General features: G+C 41.8%; 1 protein-coding gene across 3 annotated transcripts in view; it reads left to right on the forward strand.

Annotated features, from left to right (window-relative positions):
* The window catches only part of CLIC2 (chloride intracellular channel 2), a 54,573-nt gene that overhangs the window by 22,563 nt on the left and 12,055 nt on the right, over positions 1–19,955 (forward strand). For all 3 annotated transcript variants that reach the window (XM_029607182.1, XM_029607183.1, XM_029607185.1), the window contains exons 4-5: positions 16,382–16,488; positions 17,838–18,019. In XM_029607182.1, coding sequence (XP_029463042.1) covers positions 16,382–16,488; positions 17,838–18,019 — 289 coding nt within the window. The remainder of the gene's footprint in view (positions 1–16,381; positions 16,489–17,837; positions 18,020–19,955) is intronic.

The raw sequence follows: 19,955 nt of genomic DNA on the forward strand, positions 1-19,955 counted from the left end.
AGTATTAATGAAGTCTGGATTTGTTTTAAATGAAATGGAGGATTGGATGAGGAAATGATCAGACCAGGGAACTGGTGTATTAGTCAGCAGTGTAAAGGTGGCAAATTTAGAGTTGATGAATATCAAATCAAGAGAGTGTCCAGCTTTATGTGTCGGTCCAGAAATGATTTGTTCTAGGCCAAGAGCTGAAAGAGAGTCAATGAGTATGTAGCATGCAGAAGAACGTGGATTGCTATCAATGTGGAGGTTAAAATCTCCAAAAACTGTTGATGGCCTATCAGGATCCAAGATATCTGCTAAGAATTCAGTGATTGGAGAGCAATTATGATCTAAAAGACCGGGTGGACAATAGAGTAAACAAATCTGTAAAATACATGATTCAAATAAAGCAATTCATACAGCTGAATGATATCCACAGGCATTGATCTCAAATTAAAGTCTTTTTTGGCTATAAGCTTAGCCCACCACTTTCCCGTTGCGGTCAGGGAACTGAAAAAATCGTGTAGTTTGGATTTCTTAAATGATTGAGTATAACATTGTCCGTTTTCTTTAACCAGGTTTCGGTTACAGCAAAAAAGTCAGGTTTAAGATCCACTAGTATGTCAGAGATAAAGATTGGTAAATCACAATCGAAGAGCCAAGTATATATTGCAAAGAAAAAACTCTATCAAAAAACAAACACATGTTGCAAAAACAAATTAGCAAAATATCACAAAAATAAATTAACTTATTAGAGTAGGACCATCATACTACCCTTTGGATTTAGAACACGATTGATGTTCAAAGAAGACCAATTGGGTCTTGTATAATCATCGGTCCAAATATAACCAGTTCAAAAGATAAATTTTTATAATTTTTCAATATAGTAATGTTTCTACAAAAATATATAAATATTTACTTCCCCTTTAATGGCAGGCTTGGTGGCATTGGATAGATTAAAGGGGAAGTAACATAAGAACATAAGAACATGCCTTACTGGGTCAGACCAAGGGTCCATCAAGCCCAGCATCCTGTTTCTAACAATGGCCAATTCAGGCAAGTACCCAAAAACTATCCCATGCTAGTAATAGCAGTGGCTATTTTCTAAGTCAACTTAATTAACAGCAGGTAAAGGACTTCTCATCCAAGAACTTATCCAATCCTTTTTAACCCAGCTAAACTAACTGCACTAACCACATCTCCTGGCAACAAATTTCAGAGTTTAATTGTGCATTGAGTGAAAAAGAACTTTCTCTGCTTAGTTTTCAATCAATGTGCCACATGCTAACTTCATTATCCGAAAGAAAGAGTAAATAACCGATTCATATTTACCCGTTCTAGACCTCTCATGATTTTAACACCTCTATCATATCCCCCCTCAGCCATTTCTTCTCCAAGCTCAACAGTCCTAACCTCTTTAGTCTTTCCTCTTAGGGGAGCTGTTCCATCCCCTTTATCATTTTGGTCGCCTTTCTCTGTACCTTCTCCATCGCAATTATATATTTTTTGAGATGCGGGTCAAGAATTGTACATAGTATTCAAGGTGGCATTATGACATTTTGCGTTTTATTCACCATTCCCTTTCTAATAATTCCCAACATTCTGTTTGCTTTTTTGACTGCCACAGCACATTGAACCGACGATTTCAATGTGTTATCCACTATGACGCCCAGATCTCTTTCTTGGGTAGTAGCATGATAGCATCTAATATGGAACCTAACATTGTATAACTATATCATGGATTATTTTTCCCTATATGCATCACCTTGCACTTATCTACATTAAATTTCATCTGCCATTTGTTTGCCCAATTTTCCAGTCTTACAAGGTCTTCCTGCAATTTATCACAATCCGCTTGTGACTTAACTACTCTGAATAATTTTATATCATCTGCAAATCTGATTACCTCACTCATCGTATTCCTTTCCAGATCATTTATAAATATGTTGAAAAGTAGGTCCCAGTACAGATCTCTGAGGCACTCCACTGCCTACTCCCCTCCACTGAAAAAATTGTCCATTTAATCCTACTGTTTCCTATCTTTTAGCCAGTTTGTAATCCATAAAAGGACATCACCTCCTATACCATGACTTTTTACTTTTCCTAGAAACCTCTCATGAGGAACTTTGTCAAATGCCTTCTGAAAATCCAAATACACTACATCTACCGGTTCACCTTTATCTACATGTTTATTAATCCCTTCAAAAAGTGAAGCAGATTTGTGAGGCAAGACTTGCCTTGGGGAAAGCCATGCTGACTTTGTTCCATTAAACCATGTCTTTCTATATGATCTTTGAACATCAGTCGTGTTCTAAATCCAAAGGGTGGTATGATGGTCCTACTCTAATAAGTTAATTTATTTTAAAGATAAAGATTGAGCATTAACTAGTAAGATGGTTAGCAGGAAACAATTAGTAAGTATTGCAACATTATTTGAAGGAATAGGCGTAGTTCTGTAGTTCGTTATAGCACAGTCTGATGACATTAGGCAGTGAATTGTTCAAAAAGATTCTGATTGTTTTAATAGAACAAAAACGTTAATAAGATTGTTGAATCAATGTAACTGTTAACTTTGACTTGCCTTTATGCCTTAGCCTGGAGAACCATTTATCAAAATTGTTTTATTAAATATGCTTTTTTTTGCTTGTTGAACGATTTGCTGAGAGATATATTTTTAATTATGCGAACAGATTTTACAAATACATCACAGTTCTTTAATTTTCTTGTAGGTAATGCTAGACCAAATATCGGACAAAACTTGCATGTGCATGAAACTGCAATTAGGCTATTTTTGAGTTATTTTTATTTGTTTGGTCACTTGTTTTAAATATTTTTGTGCATTATTTATTGCATAGCTACAAATCTTGCTGAATCCATCAAGTGTGTTGTAGCTTTCATTTAGACAATAGTTTTTGGGGAGGGATGACCTACTATCTTTTCAGAGTAATTTATAAATATTGTCATGATACAGAACAATAGCAGCCTTGCACAGTGTGTACATGCAATAATTTCATAAGGAACAAAGTATTTCATTAATTTTCCTGAAAGATTATATTTAGGAGCTTATGTCATAAGCACTTTTCCCTTAGACAAAAAATAGAAGAAACCCTTTAGTTTATTAGACCCTAATGTTTTTATAGATATTTTCAGAGCTTGATTTAAGAACCTGCTTATTTGAGTGACTACAAGCAGGCGCAAAAATTGTCCAACTGCCTTAGGGCTGGATTCATCATTCCTCGCTGTTCCTGGAGCCTCTGGCCCCGCCCACACCCTGCCCCCTTTAGTAAAGCCCCGGGACTTACATGCGTCCTGGGGCTTGACGCGCGTCACCGGGCCTTTTGAAAATAGGCCCGGCGTGCGTAACCTTTTTAAAATCCAGCCCTTAGTCTTCATAAATATAAAGATAGCATTTCAAGCAACTAGACCTTACAAGGAATGCTGGTTAAAGATAAACTTCATTTGTCATACAAGCTTGAGTTGTTGGAAAATAATGCATGGGAATGTTATCTTGGGTTCACACATGTTCCCAGAGTGCTGACTATCACTTCAAGAGTTATGCTCCATAAATAGTTAATTGAGGTTCTGAAATGTTCTCCTGAGTTGCTGCCGCCAGCAGTAAGAATGCAAGGTTTCCCTCTTTATTGGACGGGTGAGGCTGGGAGTGGAGAGGTTAAGCCAGTTTGTTTCAGTTCTTGGGCATGTTAATCTTAAATTATTGGAACAATCTCAGGAAGATGTGTGATGACCAGGACAAACACTCCTGATTTCCTTTGCTTTGCAGCCAGATAGGATTTCTTTCGTAATAAGGATGAATTATTTTTTAATCAGGAGGTTAAGGATTTTTTTATTATACAGTTTTAATTATTACGTATGTGTTTTGTACCCTGCCCTGAACCATGGAAGAATGAGTAAGAAATGCTTTAACATAAATACAATAAAAAATAAGGTTTAAAACTTCTAAAAGATTATAGGAAGAGAGAAAAATATTTTGGCACTACAAGTGAAATTTGACCAATGGGGGGCTGAATTTTTTCTAAAATTTCCAGTTAAATATATAGCTAAAAGCTGAAGAGTACAATATGTCTTTTTGTGACATAGCTTACATGGATAGATTTCTATAAGAACAAAAACATTCTTAGTGGTGGATTGCTGCCTTAATGCATAGCAGCTCACTAATTATATTTTAGTGTTGCCTAGGGCCTTTATTTCTTTTATTGGTTTCCTTATCATTTCTTTTTTTTTTTTTGTCTCTTCTCCCCCTCCCTTTCTTTTTGGATTAATTATATAGCAACTTAAATTAGGATTTCATATATTTTCCTTTTCTTGTTGCATTTTGTTTCTTCCATATTTATTTTTTCCAGTCAAACGTTTGGCTAGATATTGTGGAAATGATATTAAATAAATAGTAATAAAAAAGTAGAATCCCTGACCCCCCTCTCAATGCTGATGAGAAAAATGAAGCCCCTCCCTCGATCTCCCTCTCACCCCTTGTTCCCACTTCCCACACTCTGATGAGCAAATGGAAGAACCCTCCCAACCCTTAGAACCCCCAAATATACCTAATGCCAAGCTATCAGTCAGTATCCGGCGATGCTCTGACCCCTGCCTACCAGGAACCTGGAGGATGAAGGGAATATTTTAAGCATTGGGGGAGTGATAGCTGGGACTGGGGTGAGGGAAGTTTTTAGCTGACTGGGAGAGGAGGGCATTTTTTTTTTGTTTGTTTTACGTGTACTTGGACATAGTCTCCCTCAAGTAGTAAACTTCTAGTGCGCCTGATCACAACTAACGTGGTTTTAAATTTAGCTTCAGTTCTGAAGCCCATTGCACATTGCGCATTGATGATAAATGAGATTATTGGTGCCCCATATGGCATTTTATCTTATGCTAGCATGTTAGCATTTAACTCAACGACGTCAGCTATTTAGCATATCTTTTTTCTAGGTTGTTGGCCTTTACAAAGTTTGTTAATTAATGTACATGCAGGGCTGCCCTCGGGGGCAGGGGGGAAGGCAATTGCCCCAGGACCCTCACTTTGGGTGCTCCACATTTCAATAGGATCAGCAGTATGCACATGCTAATGGGGGTTGGTGTGCGCATTTAACACAAGTTTAGTACATTGGCCCCAAAGGCCAATGAAATTTGCTGAAAAATGTACCTCTCTTAGGGCCTGATTCATCAAGGTCTGAGAGAAATTCATCACAGACTGAGAGAATTCATCACAGACTGAGAGAAAAGCCTTACCTGTGATCAGCGCCAAAATGGAAAAATCCCTCCAACACATTGTTATAAATAGTGGATTGTTTACGAACTCAGGAAACCACTTGAACACAGAGGTTTCGTGTTTGCCTGTTGAATTTCATATTAGCCTGTTGGCATTTCTTCAGAAAAGTATATTCATTGGCCAGAACTGAGATTCTTCATTATTGTTAATCATCTTCTCTGGTTTGTATATTGCACTCTTATTGAAAGCAGTTCCATTATTTCTTATCGTGGAATATCTGGTCAAAGCTTTATTGGGGTACCAAGGAGCAATGCCCAGCACTGAAAAAGTTCTGAGCAGTAATGGGGTTTTTTTTTATACTGCCACCCTAATTATTTATTTATTTGCTTGTTTTGATAAGGGAGACTATAAATTCAGGACCATTATTCCTGTGTTTGAAGGAACTGCTAAAAGTGCATATTCAGTAATTGTAATTGCTGCAATTCAGCAAAGATCATTGTCTCTGCATTTCATCTTCTCATCATCTCTTGTCATTATCCCTCCATTCTCACTGTCACTCTATTTCATCTCCCTAAATTTAGGTACTCATTTCATGTTTTTCTTACTCTATACTGCTGCCACCATCATGATGTCTTATAGAGGTCAATATTCAAAAGTATTTTAGGTTAGTAAGTTAGTCGGACAAACAGAAATTTGAAATTCCTGCCCCTCTCACCAGTGGAATTTTCCCTAGGTAAGCCATTAGTTGTCTAAATATTTAGCTGATTAAAAAAGGCAGGGTGAGGGGCAGTGTTTTTGGACATGGCTAAAATGTATCCAGTTAGCACCGATATTCAGTGTTGGTCAGATAAACTTATCTGCATAATTCTAGCCATGAAAAATGCTGTCCTAAAGTTACATGACTCAGTGCTGCTGAATATCGAGTTAAAATCACGTGAGTAACTCTCCCACTCAATGACCTGCTGAACATCAGTTTCATAATCACTACATTGTGATTTACCTTATCCATTTCTGGGTATGAATTCTTCTTCTAAAAGTAAAAAAAAATAAGAATTCATCATGCACACAGTGGGAAGTATTTACATGTTTTGATTTTATTTTGCTCTCTATATTATAAAGAAGTTGGCTAAGCCTCTGGCACATCTGCAACATGAGCTCACATTGCATTCTCACTGGCAGCTGGGGCATGGGCTGGCTCTCCGCTGCCACCACCGGCAGGCAGCAGGCTCAGCACCGTGACATAGGCAGCAGCAAAAAGGCTTAAAGGGGTTTCCCAGGCCCCACCTTTGGCAGGAAGATGAGGACCAAGGGGGGGAAGGGTTAAGTGAGAACGAAGTGAGGAGGTGGGGGGGGGATGGAAGACAGGGGAAGAGTGTGAGAGGAGGGAGGGAGCTATGAGTGAAGTGGAGGGAAAACAAGAGAAAGGGATGTGAAGGGTGATGAGTTGAGGAATTGGAACAGAGGTGCATGAGGAGGGGGTAAAACGAATGGAGAGGGGGAGGTGAGAGTGAGGGGAAAGGTCCCAAAACATGAACACTGCATCCAGAGCAAAGTGAGCAGTGAGCAGAGCTCAGCCCCTAGCAAATAATAATAATAAAAATTATGGTTGAAATTTTATTTTTAAAAAAAGAGCTTTTGTGTAAATCAGTTACTTCCACTCTTTCCTACAGATTACTCATATATATTGGTCTGATAGCTACCTAAAAGTTGAACTTTCTATGAAAAGAAAGCTCAAGATGCACTTTATAATGGAAGTAATTTTAAAAAGCCGCCCTTGTAAAAAACTTTAAATTCATATAAAATTTTCAGGACAAGATTCAAACTGGACACTTGTATGATTGTTTCACTGTTGCAACCGTTGCTGCCCAACGGCTTCACTCTGCCTACCTATCTTTTTCTGCGACTCCTCCTGCTCCCTGTGGACATCTGGCTGCCGCGACGTCTGCCCGCCGTCCTCTCTGGCGTTCCCGGACCGGCTTGGGCGCTGCCTTCCACCATGCTCCTTAGGGACCTTAGGGCGCGCGTGCGAACACTGCCCTCATTCTTATTTCCTCTATGGCAGGAACCTCAGGGGCGTCCCCCTGTGATGACGTCAGGCTGCCCGCATATTTAGGCCTACGTTTGTTTGCTAGCCGTTGAGTTAGCAAGGGGATTTCTAGGGATGGGATTCGCTCTCCATACCCAGCTACTCTGCCTTTAACTGCTATTGGACTCTTTTCTGCTAACGGGGTACCCGCTCCTTGGGAGCCTCTCTGCTTCTTTCAGGTCGCTATCAGGAACTGGTACTCACTTCTCGAGGGCCCATGTTCCCTGACTTGCTGCCTATGTCCATCTCCTCTTCTACTTGGAAGAATTCGCTACAGACACCATCTGTGAGTACTACCATCATCTACTCCTCAGAGCTGTTTCCCTGGAACCAGGTACTCGCTCCTCGAGGGCCTGCCTCCGTTCCAGTGCCAGTGCCATCTCCTACTTGGAACTGCTGCGTGAGTACTTGCCAACAAGTCTCTGCTCCCAGGGATCTGGTACTCGCTTCTCGAGGGCCAGCTCTCCCTATCTCGGGGCTTCTCCATACTGGGGAGTCTGTGAATGTCTTATTGTACTCATTCTCTCAGTTCTTTTCACTACAGCACTGCTACTGGAGGAGCCGCTGTTCCAGCACCCTGAGGAATACTAGCCCAGCCGGGCTCCATCTTCTACTCACTACCGCTACCTTTGGTGGCTTCACAAACTGTCTAAATAAAGATAAAATCTGTGTTTGTTGGTCCAGAGCTGAGCCTGACCTGGGCTCCTCACGGGACTTCCCCCTGTGGGCGTGGTCAGCTGCCACAGTGTCCAAGGGTCCACCCAAACCTTACAAAACATAACAGATTGCTAACTCCATGGATCTGGCACAGCTCAATGCTCTGCAGGCCATTCCGGGCCTGGCCTTGTGCATTGCTGAACAACAAGACGCAATGGAGAAACTCACTTCTGCGTTCCATCAGCTGCATACACAGAAGAATCAAGGCGCTGCTTCCAGTAATGAAGGTCAGTTACCTGAAGTAACTATAAAGACTGCTGTACCTCTGCCTGCTCCAGTTCATTTCTCTGGAGAGATTCAAAGAACTAGAGGTTTTCTAAATCAGTGCTGCATGCATTTTGCATTACAGCCTTCTCATTTCCCCACGGCCTGCGCCAAGACTACTTATATTCTATCTTATCTTGATGGAAGGACCTTGTCTTGGGCCTCAATGCTGTGGGAATGTAAGGATCCAATTCTGCAGGATATTGACGGATATTTTGATTTGTTTAAGTCCGTTTTTGACAATCCTGCTAGAGTGACTGTTGCTGGTTCTACTCTGGTGGACCTGAAGCAAGGCAACCGACAACTGTCTGATTTTACAATAGAGCTTAAGACTCTTGCTTCGGAACTAGGCTGGGATTCCAAATGCCTGAAAACCCTCTTCTTCAGAGGTCTGGATACTTGCTTGAAAGACGAGCTGGCTGCTCGTGAGACACCTGACTCGCTGGATGAACTAGTGGCTTTGGCTACTAGAATTGACCACCGGCTCTGTGATTAGGTGAAAGAATTCAAGCCTACCACTAGACCGGTTCAGAAGGAGGTTCGTGCTAAACCTGCACTCCAGATAGTCCCAGCAATACCTTTCGCCAGTGGAGAAGAACCGATGCAACTTGGTCGCAAAAACCTGACTTCAAAAGAGAGAAGACTTCAGAAGAGGCATGGACTGTGTATGTACTGTGGACAGACTGGTCACAATGTCCCAACATGCCCAATTCGTCTGGGAAAAGGACGGGCCTAAGTCCTGCGGGAGGACTGTTCTTAGGCCTTACCACGACCTCTCCTCTGCGCTCTCTCCCAGTATCCCTGATCTGCGGACCGTCTGAAGTTCAAACTTTTGCTCTGGTGGATTCAGGGGCAGGAGGCAATTTTATACTTCGACGCCTAGTGGAACATTTGAGGATCCCCCTTGCCATTTTGGAAGTTCCACTGCTCTTATCATCTATCCATGGAGAGCCCTTGCGGGGTGACGTGGCCTGGCGTACCGAACCGGTAACCCTTCGCACCAGAGCCCTCCATAGTGAATTACTCTCCTTCTTTGTGTTAGAGAAGACTATGCACCCTATCGTTCTGGGTTTTCCCTGCTTGCAGTTGCATCAGCCTCAATTCGACTGGGCCACCTTAGAACTCTCCAGCTGGGGCCCAGGTTGTCATGGCAAGTGCCTTAAGGAGGTTTCTCCTGTCCTCTGCATGTCTACATCTCCAGTGATGCCAGGACTGCCGCCTCAATACGCATCATTCAGTGTTGTGTTCTCCAAAGAAGCTGCTGACATCCTCCCTCCACACAGATCCTACGACTGTGCCAGAAGGCTGAAACCTAACACTGAACCTCCTAAAGGACGTGTCTATCCACTCTCTGCTATTGAGGACAAGGCAATGTCCGAGTACATAGAGGAAAATTTACAGAAGGGATTCATTAGACCATCAAAGTCTCCAGCCTGCGCAGATTTCTTCTTCGTCCTTGTATTGACTATCGAGGTCTGAATGAGATCACGATCAAAGACCGATATCCCCTGCCTTTAATCTCAGAGCTGTTCAACCGGCTTCAAGGTGCCAAAATATTCTCGAAACTTGACCTGAAGGGGGCCTACAACTTAGTTCGCATTCGCAGTGGCGATGAATGGAAAACAGCCTTCAACACTCGAGATGGTCATTTTGAGTACTTAGTAATGCCCTTCGGCCTGTGCAACGCATCCGCCGTGTTCCAGAACATGATGAACGACATCTTGCGGGACCTGTTGTACAAGATGATATCCTGATATTTTCTCAGGACTTGCTACCCATCTAGAAGACGTCAAACAAGTACTATGAAGACTACGAGAACATCAGCTGTACGTCAAGCTATCCAAGTGTGAATTCCATAAGGACTCTGTGCCTTTTCTTGGCTACATTGTGTCTAAAGATGGCTTCCAGATGGATCCCCAAAAACTAGAGAGTATTAAAAATTGGTCCCAACATACCAGCCTGAAGGCCCTGAGATGATTTTTGGGGTTCACCAATTATTATAGAAGCTTCATAAAGAATTACTCTTCTTTAACTGTGCCCTTAACTGCAATGACCCGGAAGGGGGCCAATGCTTCTAAATGGTCTGCGGAGGCCATTTCCACGTTCAAGACTTTAAAGATTGCCTTTTCCACTGAAACATGCCTGCGTCATCCAGACCCCAACAAGCCATTCATTGTGGAGGTTGACGCCTCTGACGTCGGTGTGGGGGCTGTATTGAGCCAAACCAGAGACTCCAAAGCAATAGGTCCCTGCTCTTTCTTCTTGCAACGTTTCTCTCCGGCAGAGAAGAACTATGGGATCAGAGATAAAGAGCTCCTGGCTATTAAGTTGGCATTCGAGGAATAGCGGCCTTGGCTCGAAGGCACTCAACATCAAATTACTGTGTTTACGGATCATAAGAATCTGGAGTATCTCTGCCATGCACAACATCTTAACCACAGACAAGCCAGATGGTCCTTATTTTTTAACCATTTTGACTTTGTGCTCAAATATCACCCCGGAGACAAGAATACCAGAGCTGATGCCCTGTCATGCTCCTTTCTCTCAGAGGATGTTCCAGAAGAACCTCAGCACAAAATCGACCCAAAGAAAGTCATCTTGGGTGCTACCCATTCTGTGCTCGCTGGTAAAACCATTGTGCCTAAACATCTCAGGAAGAAAGTGCTCTATTGGGCTCATGATTCCAAGCTGGTTGCGATCCTGGTCAACGCCATACCCTGCTGAAGCTCCAGAAGTATTATTGGTGGCCAACTATCAAGGAAGATACATTCTCCTACGTAGCATCTTGTGCCAACTGTGCCAAGTACAAACCTACTTCTGGCCAACCGTGAGGATTGCTGCAACCGCTTCCAGCTCCGGAGCAGCCCTGGATGCATATAGCTACTGACTTTGTAGTTGATTTTCCCCTTTCTGGAGGTATGAATACCATTTGGGTTACAGTGGACCGTTTCAGCAAGATGGCCCATTTCGTGGCACTGCCTGGCTTACCTTCAGCCTTGGAGCTTGCGAAGCTCTTCATAACCCACATCTTTCGCCTTCATGGCCTACCGAAGCATATAGTATCGGATCAAGGATCACAATTCATGGCAAAATTCTGGAAGGCTTTGTGCAAACTTTTCGACATCTCTCTATCATCAGCCTATCATCCTCAATAAAATGGCCAAACAGAATGGATGAATAGGACCCTATATGAGTTGCCGTCAGAATAAATGGGCCAAATTGGTACCATAGGCTGAATTCGCCATTAATTCTCATCCAGCAACACCCACTTGATCAACACCTTTTGAAGTGGTATATGGACGTTTACCATCTCCGCCACTTCCACTGAAGCTCTCAGTGACATCCCCAGCAGCTCAATCCACTGTTGATGATATCCATCAATTATGGACTCACACAAAAGAAATGCTACTCAAAGCAAGTGATAGAGCTAAAAGATTTTATGAAGCTCACCATTACATAGCGCCTGTCTTTCAACCTGGAGACAAAGTCTGGCTTTTCACTAAGCATCTTAGACTGAAGTTACCCTCCTCTCAATTTGCTCCTCGCTACGTTGGACCATTTCCAATCCTCCGACGTCTTGACAACATCACTTACAGTCTGAAGCTACCACCTGGATTGAACATCCGCAATGCTTTTCATGTTTCACTTCTGAAACCACTCATTCTCAGTGAGTTCTCTTCCAAGTTTCAGGAACTATCTCCCATCAACGCAGAAGATGACCTAGAATACAAGGTCGAAGCCGTTCTTGATGACCGAAGACGAGGCAAGACTTGGGAATACCTTCTTTCATGGGAAGATTTCGGCCCCGAAGAAAACTTTGGGAGCCTCTGACAAATATCCTTGAAAAAGAAATGCTCCATCAGTTCCATCTCTCGTATCCTTGGAAACCAAAATCTGATACCCACAGAGGAGACCGCCCTTTGAAGGAGGGTACTGTTGCGACCGTCATTGCCCGACAGCTTCACTCCACCTACATTTCTTTTTCTGCGACTCCTCCTGCTCCCTGTGGACGTCTGGCTGCCTCGGCGTCTGCCCGCCGTCCTCTCCGGCGTCCCCAGACCAGCTTGGGCGCTGCCTCTCGTCATGCTGTTCAGGTACCTTAGGGCATGCACGCCGCACGGTCCTCATTCTTATTTCCTCTATGGCGCGAACCTCAGGGGCGTCCCCCAGTGATGAAATCACATTGCCCGGATATTTAAGCCTACGTTTGTTTGCTAGCCGTTGAGTTAGCAAGGGAATTTCTACGGATGGGATTCGCTCTCCGTACCCAGCTACTCTGCCTCCAACTGCTATTGGACTCTTTTCTGCTAACGGGGTACCCGCTCCTCGGGAGCCTCTCTGCTTCTTTCAGGTCGCCCTCAGGAACCGGTACTTGCTCCTCAAGGGCCCATGTTCCCTGACTTTTTGCCTGTGTCCATCTCCTCTTCTACTTGGAAGAATTTGCTACAGACACCATCTTTGAGTACTACCACCATCTACTCCTCAGAGCTGTTTCCCTGGAACCAGGTACTCGCTCCTCGAGGGCCTGCCTCCGTTCCAGCGCCAGTGCCATCTCCTACTTGGAACTGCTGCATGAGTACTTGCCAGCAAGTCTCTGCTCCCAGGGATCTGGTACTCGCTCCTCAAGGGCCAGCTCTCCCTATCTCGGGGCTTCTCCATACTGGGGACTCTGTAAATGTCTTATTGTACTCATTCTCTCAGTTCTTTTCACTACAGCACTGCTACTAGAGGAGCCGCTGTTCCAGCGCCCTGAGGAATACTAGCCCAGCCGGGCTCCATCTTCTACTCTCTACCGCCACCTCTGGCGGCTTCACAAACTGTCTAAATAAAGATAAAATCTGTGTTTGTGTGTCCAGCGCTGAGCCTGACCTGTGGCCTTTCAGGGGACTTCCCCCCATGGGTATGGTCAGCTGCCACAGTGTCCAAGGGTCCACCCAAATCTTATAACATTCACTTCTGCTTCTTTTTCCTTCCTTTTTAAGATGTAGTATAGAGTCATTTTACCCCCTTTTAAATAGAAAATTCTTGGAAGTAGGCAAGTAACAAACTATAGCTAATCAAAGTGCTGGTGCTGGACTCAACAAATGCTATCATCGAAGGATTAAGGCTTCTCTTTCTGTGCTTGTGTAGTTGAAAAGACCCTATCGGGGCCTCTCGAGGGACATTTATTTCACCAAGATCCTAGCATGCTAATAATAAGCTGGGCCTATTCATTTTCTCCCTTTGAATATAATCAGTTAATTCTTTGCTGAGGAAATGGCTTGGCTCAATCAAAAAACACAATAGGAGGAAATGTTTTATATGCTCTCTCTGTGAGTGAGGAGGAGGAGATGCAGGTGGGAGAGGAATGCAGAATGCAGACCTTAGCTCGCTTCCATAAGAGTACTGTAGATTTACAATATCTGTTTACAGAGGGGTAAACAGGTATGGTTAGATGTTTCCGCAGTGGTGGGAATACTATTAGTTGTTTAGCTTTAATCTATTCTCTAGATGGTGGAATTTGCTGAGCCGAAAAAGCACATTCATCAGGGTAGCCAGGAACACAGCCAGCTCTGTGTGCAACGTAGTCACTCTTGGCACAGCTGAGCATCCTTTGAAAATGGAATAAACAAGTAAAACCTTAAAGCTACAGTGCTGCTACTCCTTTTCCTAAAAGTACAGCATCTGCTTACCTGCTTCTTAGCTCAATCACTTCACCTTCCACTCTTGCTCTTTGTACTTTGTTTTTGTCCAGAACACATTTCATTTCTTAGTCTATGCATCCATTAGAATAAAATGTGTGAGGCTTTTGCTATGGCTGCCTCTCTTGATTTTAGAAACATTCCCTGACCTTTGGCTCTTCGTACTGTATTCATACTTGGGATGTATCAGGGTGGTACTGCAATGGGTCCACAAGGCCAAACTGTAGAGGAACGCCAACATTTTCTTACGGGCATCTTGAAGGACATGAGAAGTATGCTTACAACATCGAATATGTGTTTTATATTAAAGATGAAAAATAATCCAAACAGAAATGTTGACTTTTCGTTAGCTGTGTAATTAGTCTGGGAGGGGGGGGGGGGGGGAAGACAGCAATCGCCTCCTACTTTTTTTGGCTTGCAGTCCATGTAGAACATGCCCAAGCCCTCTTCACTACCATTCTCGACCGAGGATCTCCAAGGCTAAGGTGCGATGTGTCTTCATTCAGGGGTACCTAGCAGTTTCCCACATTTTTTAATATGCCTCCTCCTGCCTAGCCTACTCATTGCAGTAGCAAGGGCCGTGGACGGGAGATGATTATCTGAGGAATCCAGAAAATGTATGGCCTGAAGTCAACCAGTGGAGGTCACTGCTAAGCAAAGGCTAGAAGTGTCTCTACCACACCAGAGGCTGTATGCAGTATCACAATATTCCCAGCCACCTTTCAGCCGAAGGAGCAGGAGCCGGGTCTGAGAATTGATCTGAGATTTCTCAAATAACCATGCACAGCACTGTTGTTGGGCCTCTGGTGTAGCTTTGCATTGAGGGGAATTTTTTTTTTCTTTTTGGTAGTACAATAGCAATAATGCTTCACAGCACAGGGACAAGATGTACATAAGCAGAGCTGGGCATATAGCTTCACTCTCCTCTTAAAGGTATTTTCTATATTTCTTGATTCTGAGTATGTTCATTCCTTAATGAATGAATACATAGGAAATAGATTTGTTTACATCAGCCTAGTTGTTAGACCCAATGCATGCAATTCTATCTCATGCTTATTCATTTTAAGTGGAAGGTTAGTAATAGTTTTAAACAAACACAAAAAATACTGAACTGATCTTGATTTTTCTAAAGGCAGAGACTAAAGAGGAAATTGAGAGAAATGCAAACAGGATGATCTCTCAGTATTGTAGCATTGAGACAACAGGATCTGATTGAGAAGGGTTCATCCCTCCGTTGTCAGAGGGTGTCCAGAGGGCTGGTGGGAGAATTAATGTTTTAGTATATTCTAATTGTCGTCACCATTTTCATGTGTATCTAGGCCAGCCATGCCTCCTACTTTGTCTCTCTTGAATGCCTGTTTTTCCTCACAACAGAGGAGAATAGGGATATGCATCGGGTGCCCGATCGTTTGCGCTTTCAGGTTTGTGTGGCCATGGGAAAATCTTGTTTTCCCATGGATCGGCATTTTTTTTTAGTAAAAAATCGTTTTTCGGCTTAGTGCGCGCTAACGGGAGTAACAAAAAATAACAAAAAGTAACAAAAAAATAACAAAAATAAATGGTTTTTTGTTAGCGCACACTAATGGGAGTTAGCGCGCACTAACCCGAAAAACAACTTTCATGAAAATTCGGGGGAAAAAGTGTTTGTTTCTCATTTTACCCGATATATAACGAATTAAGAAATATCATACGATATTTCTATTCATTATAAAAACGATTCACATCCCTAGAGGGAATAAATATTGCTAAAAACTGGGACAATTGTGTTGGTGGATGTATTTAAAGTTGGTTCTTTCAAAATTATAAAGTATTGTTTTACTAATTCCAAGGGTCACAAGAGTGAAATTATCTGTTAGATCAGGGCTTCTCAAACTATAGATACAATGTAGCAAAACCCTTTTAGTAGAGTGCTGTCCTTAGTATATCAGCCGCTTAAGTGCAAAAAAACCTTCTGCCATGTCTGGTTTCCAGGATATCCACAGTAAACTTTTAAGTTTGCATTCATTTTTCTAAAAAACAGGCTAATCTGAATATTTTGATACAGCATGTACAACTGCTATATAATATACTGTGTCAATTATATAATTTGGTTATGGCTTTCCTAAGGGTGAGTTCAAATAATTAGTATTATTACTTATGTCCTTGTCAGCACTACATGCATCTGGTATGTGCCATCCAAATAAATAATAAAAATAATATCCTCTCCCACCAAGGCAGCAGGCTATCAAGGCTACTTCTATCACATTTTGAGACTGCCAGACGTCATGCAGGACAGGTCCTGAAATGGAGATGCCACTAATATTGAATTTGCATACATGATTATTTGTTTTCTAGTTAACAACCATCATCAACTGAATTTTTGTACTCTAATACTTTTCTTCCTCTATTTCTCCTGCATGCACTGAAACACTGTTCTATCTGCTTTTAAAGGTATCCCCACCTGAGTCCCAAAAGTAAGGAGTCCTTTGATGTGGGGAGTGACATATTTGCAAAGTTTTCTGCATACATCAAGAACACGCGAAAAGAAGCAAATATAAGTAAGGAATTCTGATACTGGATGTTAAAAATTGATGATTATTTTTAAAGGGAAATTTGCAATACTTTTCTGGATATCCATGAAAATGCTCATACTTACAGTACTGTACAGATTAAAACTCCTTCGCTATTCCAATTTCAAAAATTTGCCTGAAGTGCGAGAAGATGGCATTTGCAGTATATTTACAATGTTCACAATCACACTGGAGTTATCCTTAGCCTTTCAGAGCTGCTCGGCACATGGTCACAAACAGTATCTTCTGGGCATATCCATTTCTCTTGTGCAAATTAAACACATGATGATCAAAACAATCCTGAGCCAGTGGTGGTGGTGCGTGCTCTGTAAGAACGAGTGATGTAGGTAGTCTCACTGAAGTATCAGCTATCGCTGTCAGAGCTCTGACTGGGAGTATTTTGTAGCCTTGCCAAGGCATTACATGCACTGTAGTAGTAAATCCAAAGAGAGCAATAAGAAGATGTAATAAGAAAGCCATATTACATAGGCACAGTAGTTATAGAAATGAAAGTGCAAAATGTAAAGAGAAAACATAGCATACCAATTATGAACAAATACTGTTATCAGAAAACATGAATTAATAATAAAAATGATTGCAGTTCATATTCAAGGTGCACTATTGTTTCCTCTTTACCTTATGTTCCTAAAAAAACTATATAAAAAAAGACTATAAATAAATAAATAAATAAATATATAAACATTTTTTCATAAATCGTATTTAACCCCCTTCCCCTCAACAAGGGGGAGTCACACTTCTAAGCCCTGCTGAGCGCTGACCCACTCGTTGAACATTCGGGGACATAAATTCTGTGAGGCTGACGGGATAAACCCAGGATTCAGGCAAATCCTCTCTTCCCATTCAAAGAAATGGTAGAACTGTGCCTGATGGCTATATCAGCTCGGTAAACAGGCTCTTCTTTCTCCATTGGCTGCCCCATTACTAACTCCTTGGCAATTCCTGTCCGAAACTAACAAGGAACTCCAGGCGATTCCTCTCACCGATTCATGGAGTCTCTACCTACAAATGCTGACCCACCCTTTGGGGGATGGACACATTTATCGCTCCCAGTTGACCATTATTGTTCTGGAACTTCCTGTTGCTGGAATTTTCCTAATAACAGACTAAGGGGAATCTGTGCCTCCCCCTCCCCCCATTCCCTTTACAATCATTTTCTTGTATGGCCTTTCACTTTTCTGTTAAAATATACTTGGAAACGGCATTATGCTGTGCCAAGGTACAGTGGTTTTTGAGTATGATATGGCCAAGGGTTCAGGAGTGTGGGTGGGTATGTGTGACTATGAAATGCAAGCCAGCATCCTTCTCTCTTGATTCAGATTTTGAAAAGGCTTTGCTGAAGGAATTTAAACGACTAGACAATTACCTGAACACTCCACTTCCTGATGAAATCGATCACCACAGCACAGAGGAAGTTCTGATTTCCGAGAGAAAGTACCTAGATGGAAATCGACTCACCTTAGCAGACTGCAATCTGCTACCCAAGCTTCATATAATTAAGGTAAATCAAAGCCTTGGATCGCTTATACCAGAGTGCAGCCGTTCAGAAGATCAGCATGACCGCTGTGGAAGGTAAAGGTCCATATACTCCCTGTAAGGGCAGAGCAGTTCACTGCTATAAAATTTATGCACAAATTGGGGGACATTGGATTGGTAGTAAAAAGCTACCTTCATAAACTCAAAAGTGTGATAATACTTTTGCATTTTTCTGGTAATAATAGGAAGTAGATAGGTAAATAGTATCTCACTATAATTTCCAAGGCATGCCACTTATACCGGGGTAATTATTTGATATTTCTACGGCAATGCCATTCATCTGGCATATACTATGATATGGTATTGCCCTCATATTTCTATGCTCTGTCGAATAGGATGGCAATATTGTAGACATTTTGCTAAAAAAAAAAATACCTGAAGCTGATCAGCCTATTCATGCCAACATAAAGCTGGGAGGTCACCATATTGCAAGAAGTATTTTCCAGATCAGAATTTCAAAGAATTACAATTCACTTGCCTTTAAGTCCAAAATAGGATAGAAAAGACAGTTACTGGGTGGGCTTGATGCTCTGAATGATAATCTTAGTTACACAGTCTAACTGACTCCAGGAAAGTTCTGTGCCCTCGTAATTATCAAACTCTACAATTTCCCTTCAGCATGCATTCAATTAATGACTGCAACAGAAAAGAAATCTTATTAACCTTTTTAGTTCATCTTAAACAAGATTCTGAATCAATTCTGAATACAGAATGTATAAGTTTTGTGTTTTGTTTTTTTTATTAGCTGATGCCACTAGAGGTGTCTGTTGTACTGGAAGAGCTGTTTCAACAGATATCAAGCCAACGGACAAGAATAAAATCTTAACATGTTTGTCCAGCATCTACTGTGGTTTGACCACATTTCTTGCTGCCTACGCCCACAGTAGAGGAAAATAATAGATGAGCTGCATTGTGGCTTAGAAACTAGAGAAGACTGGCACTATGTGCACAGGATGATATTAATGATTATAAAATTAATAGGTTTGGGGTGTTGTTACTGATTGATGTCATTAGAGGTTTCTGTTACACAAGAACAGCTATTATAATGCTAAAAATAACATAGCAGGAACAGTCAGTTTTATTTGATATTGCAATATGTTTACTAGGACTGTGTTTATATGGGCAGCCTCCACTGAACTATATAAAGTATAGCCAGTTGACAAAGAAATTCAATATATGTATGTGTTCAAAGATGCTCATGGCACTGAACTTACTCAGTACTATCTAAAATTAATTTGAAACAAGTACAAAAATACAACTGCACAAACAGGAGCACAGACAGAAAATGCCAGGCCTTGGCAAGTTGGATTAATGAGTCAAGCGTGGGGAGAGTTAGAGACAAGGTTGATGGGTTATTGATCCACCATGGTTAGTGAATATCCAGCATCCTTCTTGTTGACAGGCATGCCATCTATCTCCGAACATTTCCTGCTAAAGAGTGCTTCTTGCACACATTTCATTTCGTTCATTTTTTTCTGCACCTGCTTATACCCATTTGTATTTCCTTTTCATGTAGCAACATGCGCTCAATGAAGTTTGAAGAAAATAGAAGATATTAAATTAAAGCAAAGAATTGAGCAACTGGATTACATCTCAGTTAAACTTACCTTTATTTGGAATGAACTTGGTCAACTTGACCAAGCTGTAATCAGCTTTTGTGAAAGGCTCAATTTCCAAGTTTCCCTAAAGCCATTTAAACTAGCCTCATACATATAGTAGGGGCATGGGTTGAATCAAGATATTACTTGAAAGGAAAGCTACCCTGGCTTTCAAACAGCTGTTAACGTAGAAATAAAAGTGGGTTTGCTCTTCCTTAGTGCAGGTCTTCCAGTTTGTCTAGTCACTACTTCTCTCTTTATCATCCCTCTTATCTTTTGATTCTTCTTTCATTCTTTCTTCCC

The sequence above is a fragment of the Rhinatrema bivittatum genome, chromosome 6, assembly GCF_901001135.1.
Source record: "Rhinatrema bivittatum chromosome 6, aRhiBiv1.1, whole genome shotgun sequence".
In the NCBI taxonomy this organism is placed as follows: Eukaryota; Metazoa; Chordata; class Amphibia; order Gymnophiona; family Rhinatrematidae; genus Rhinatrema; species Rhinatrema bivittatum.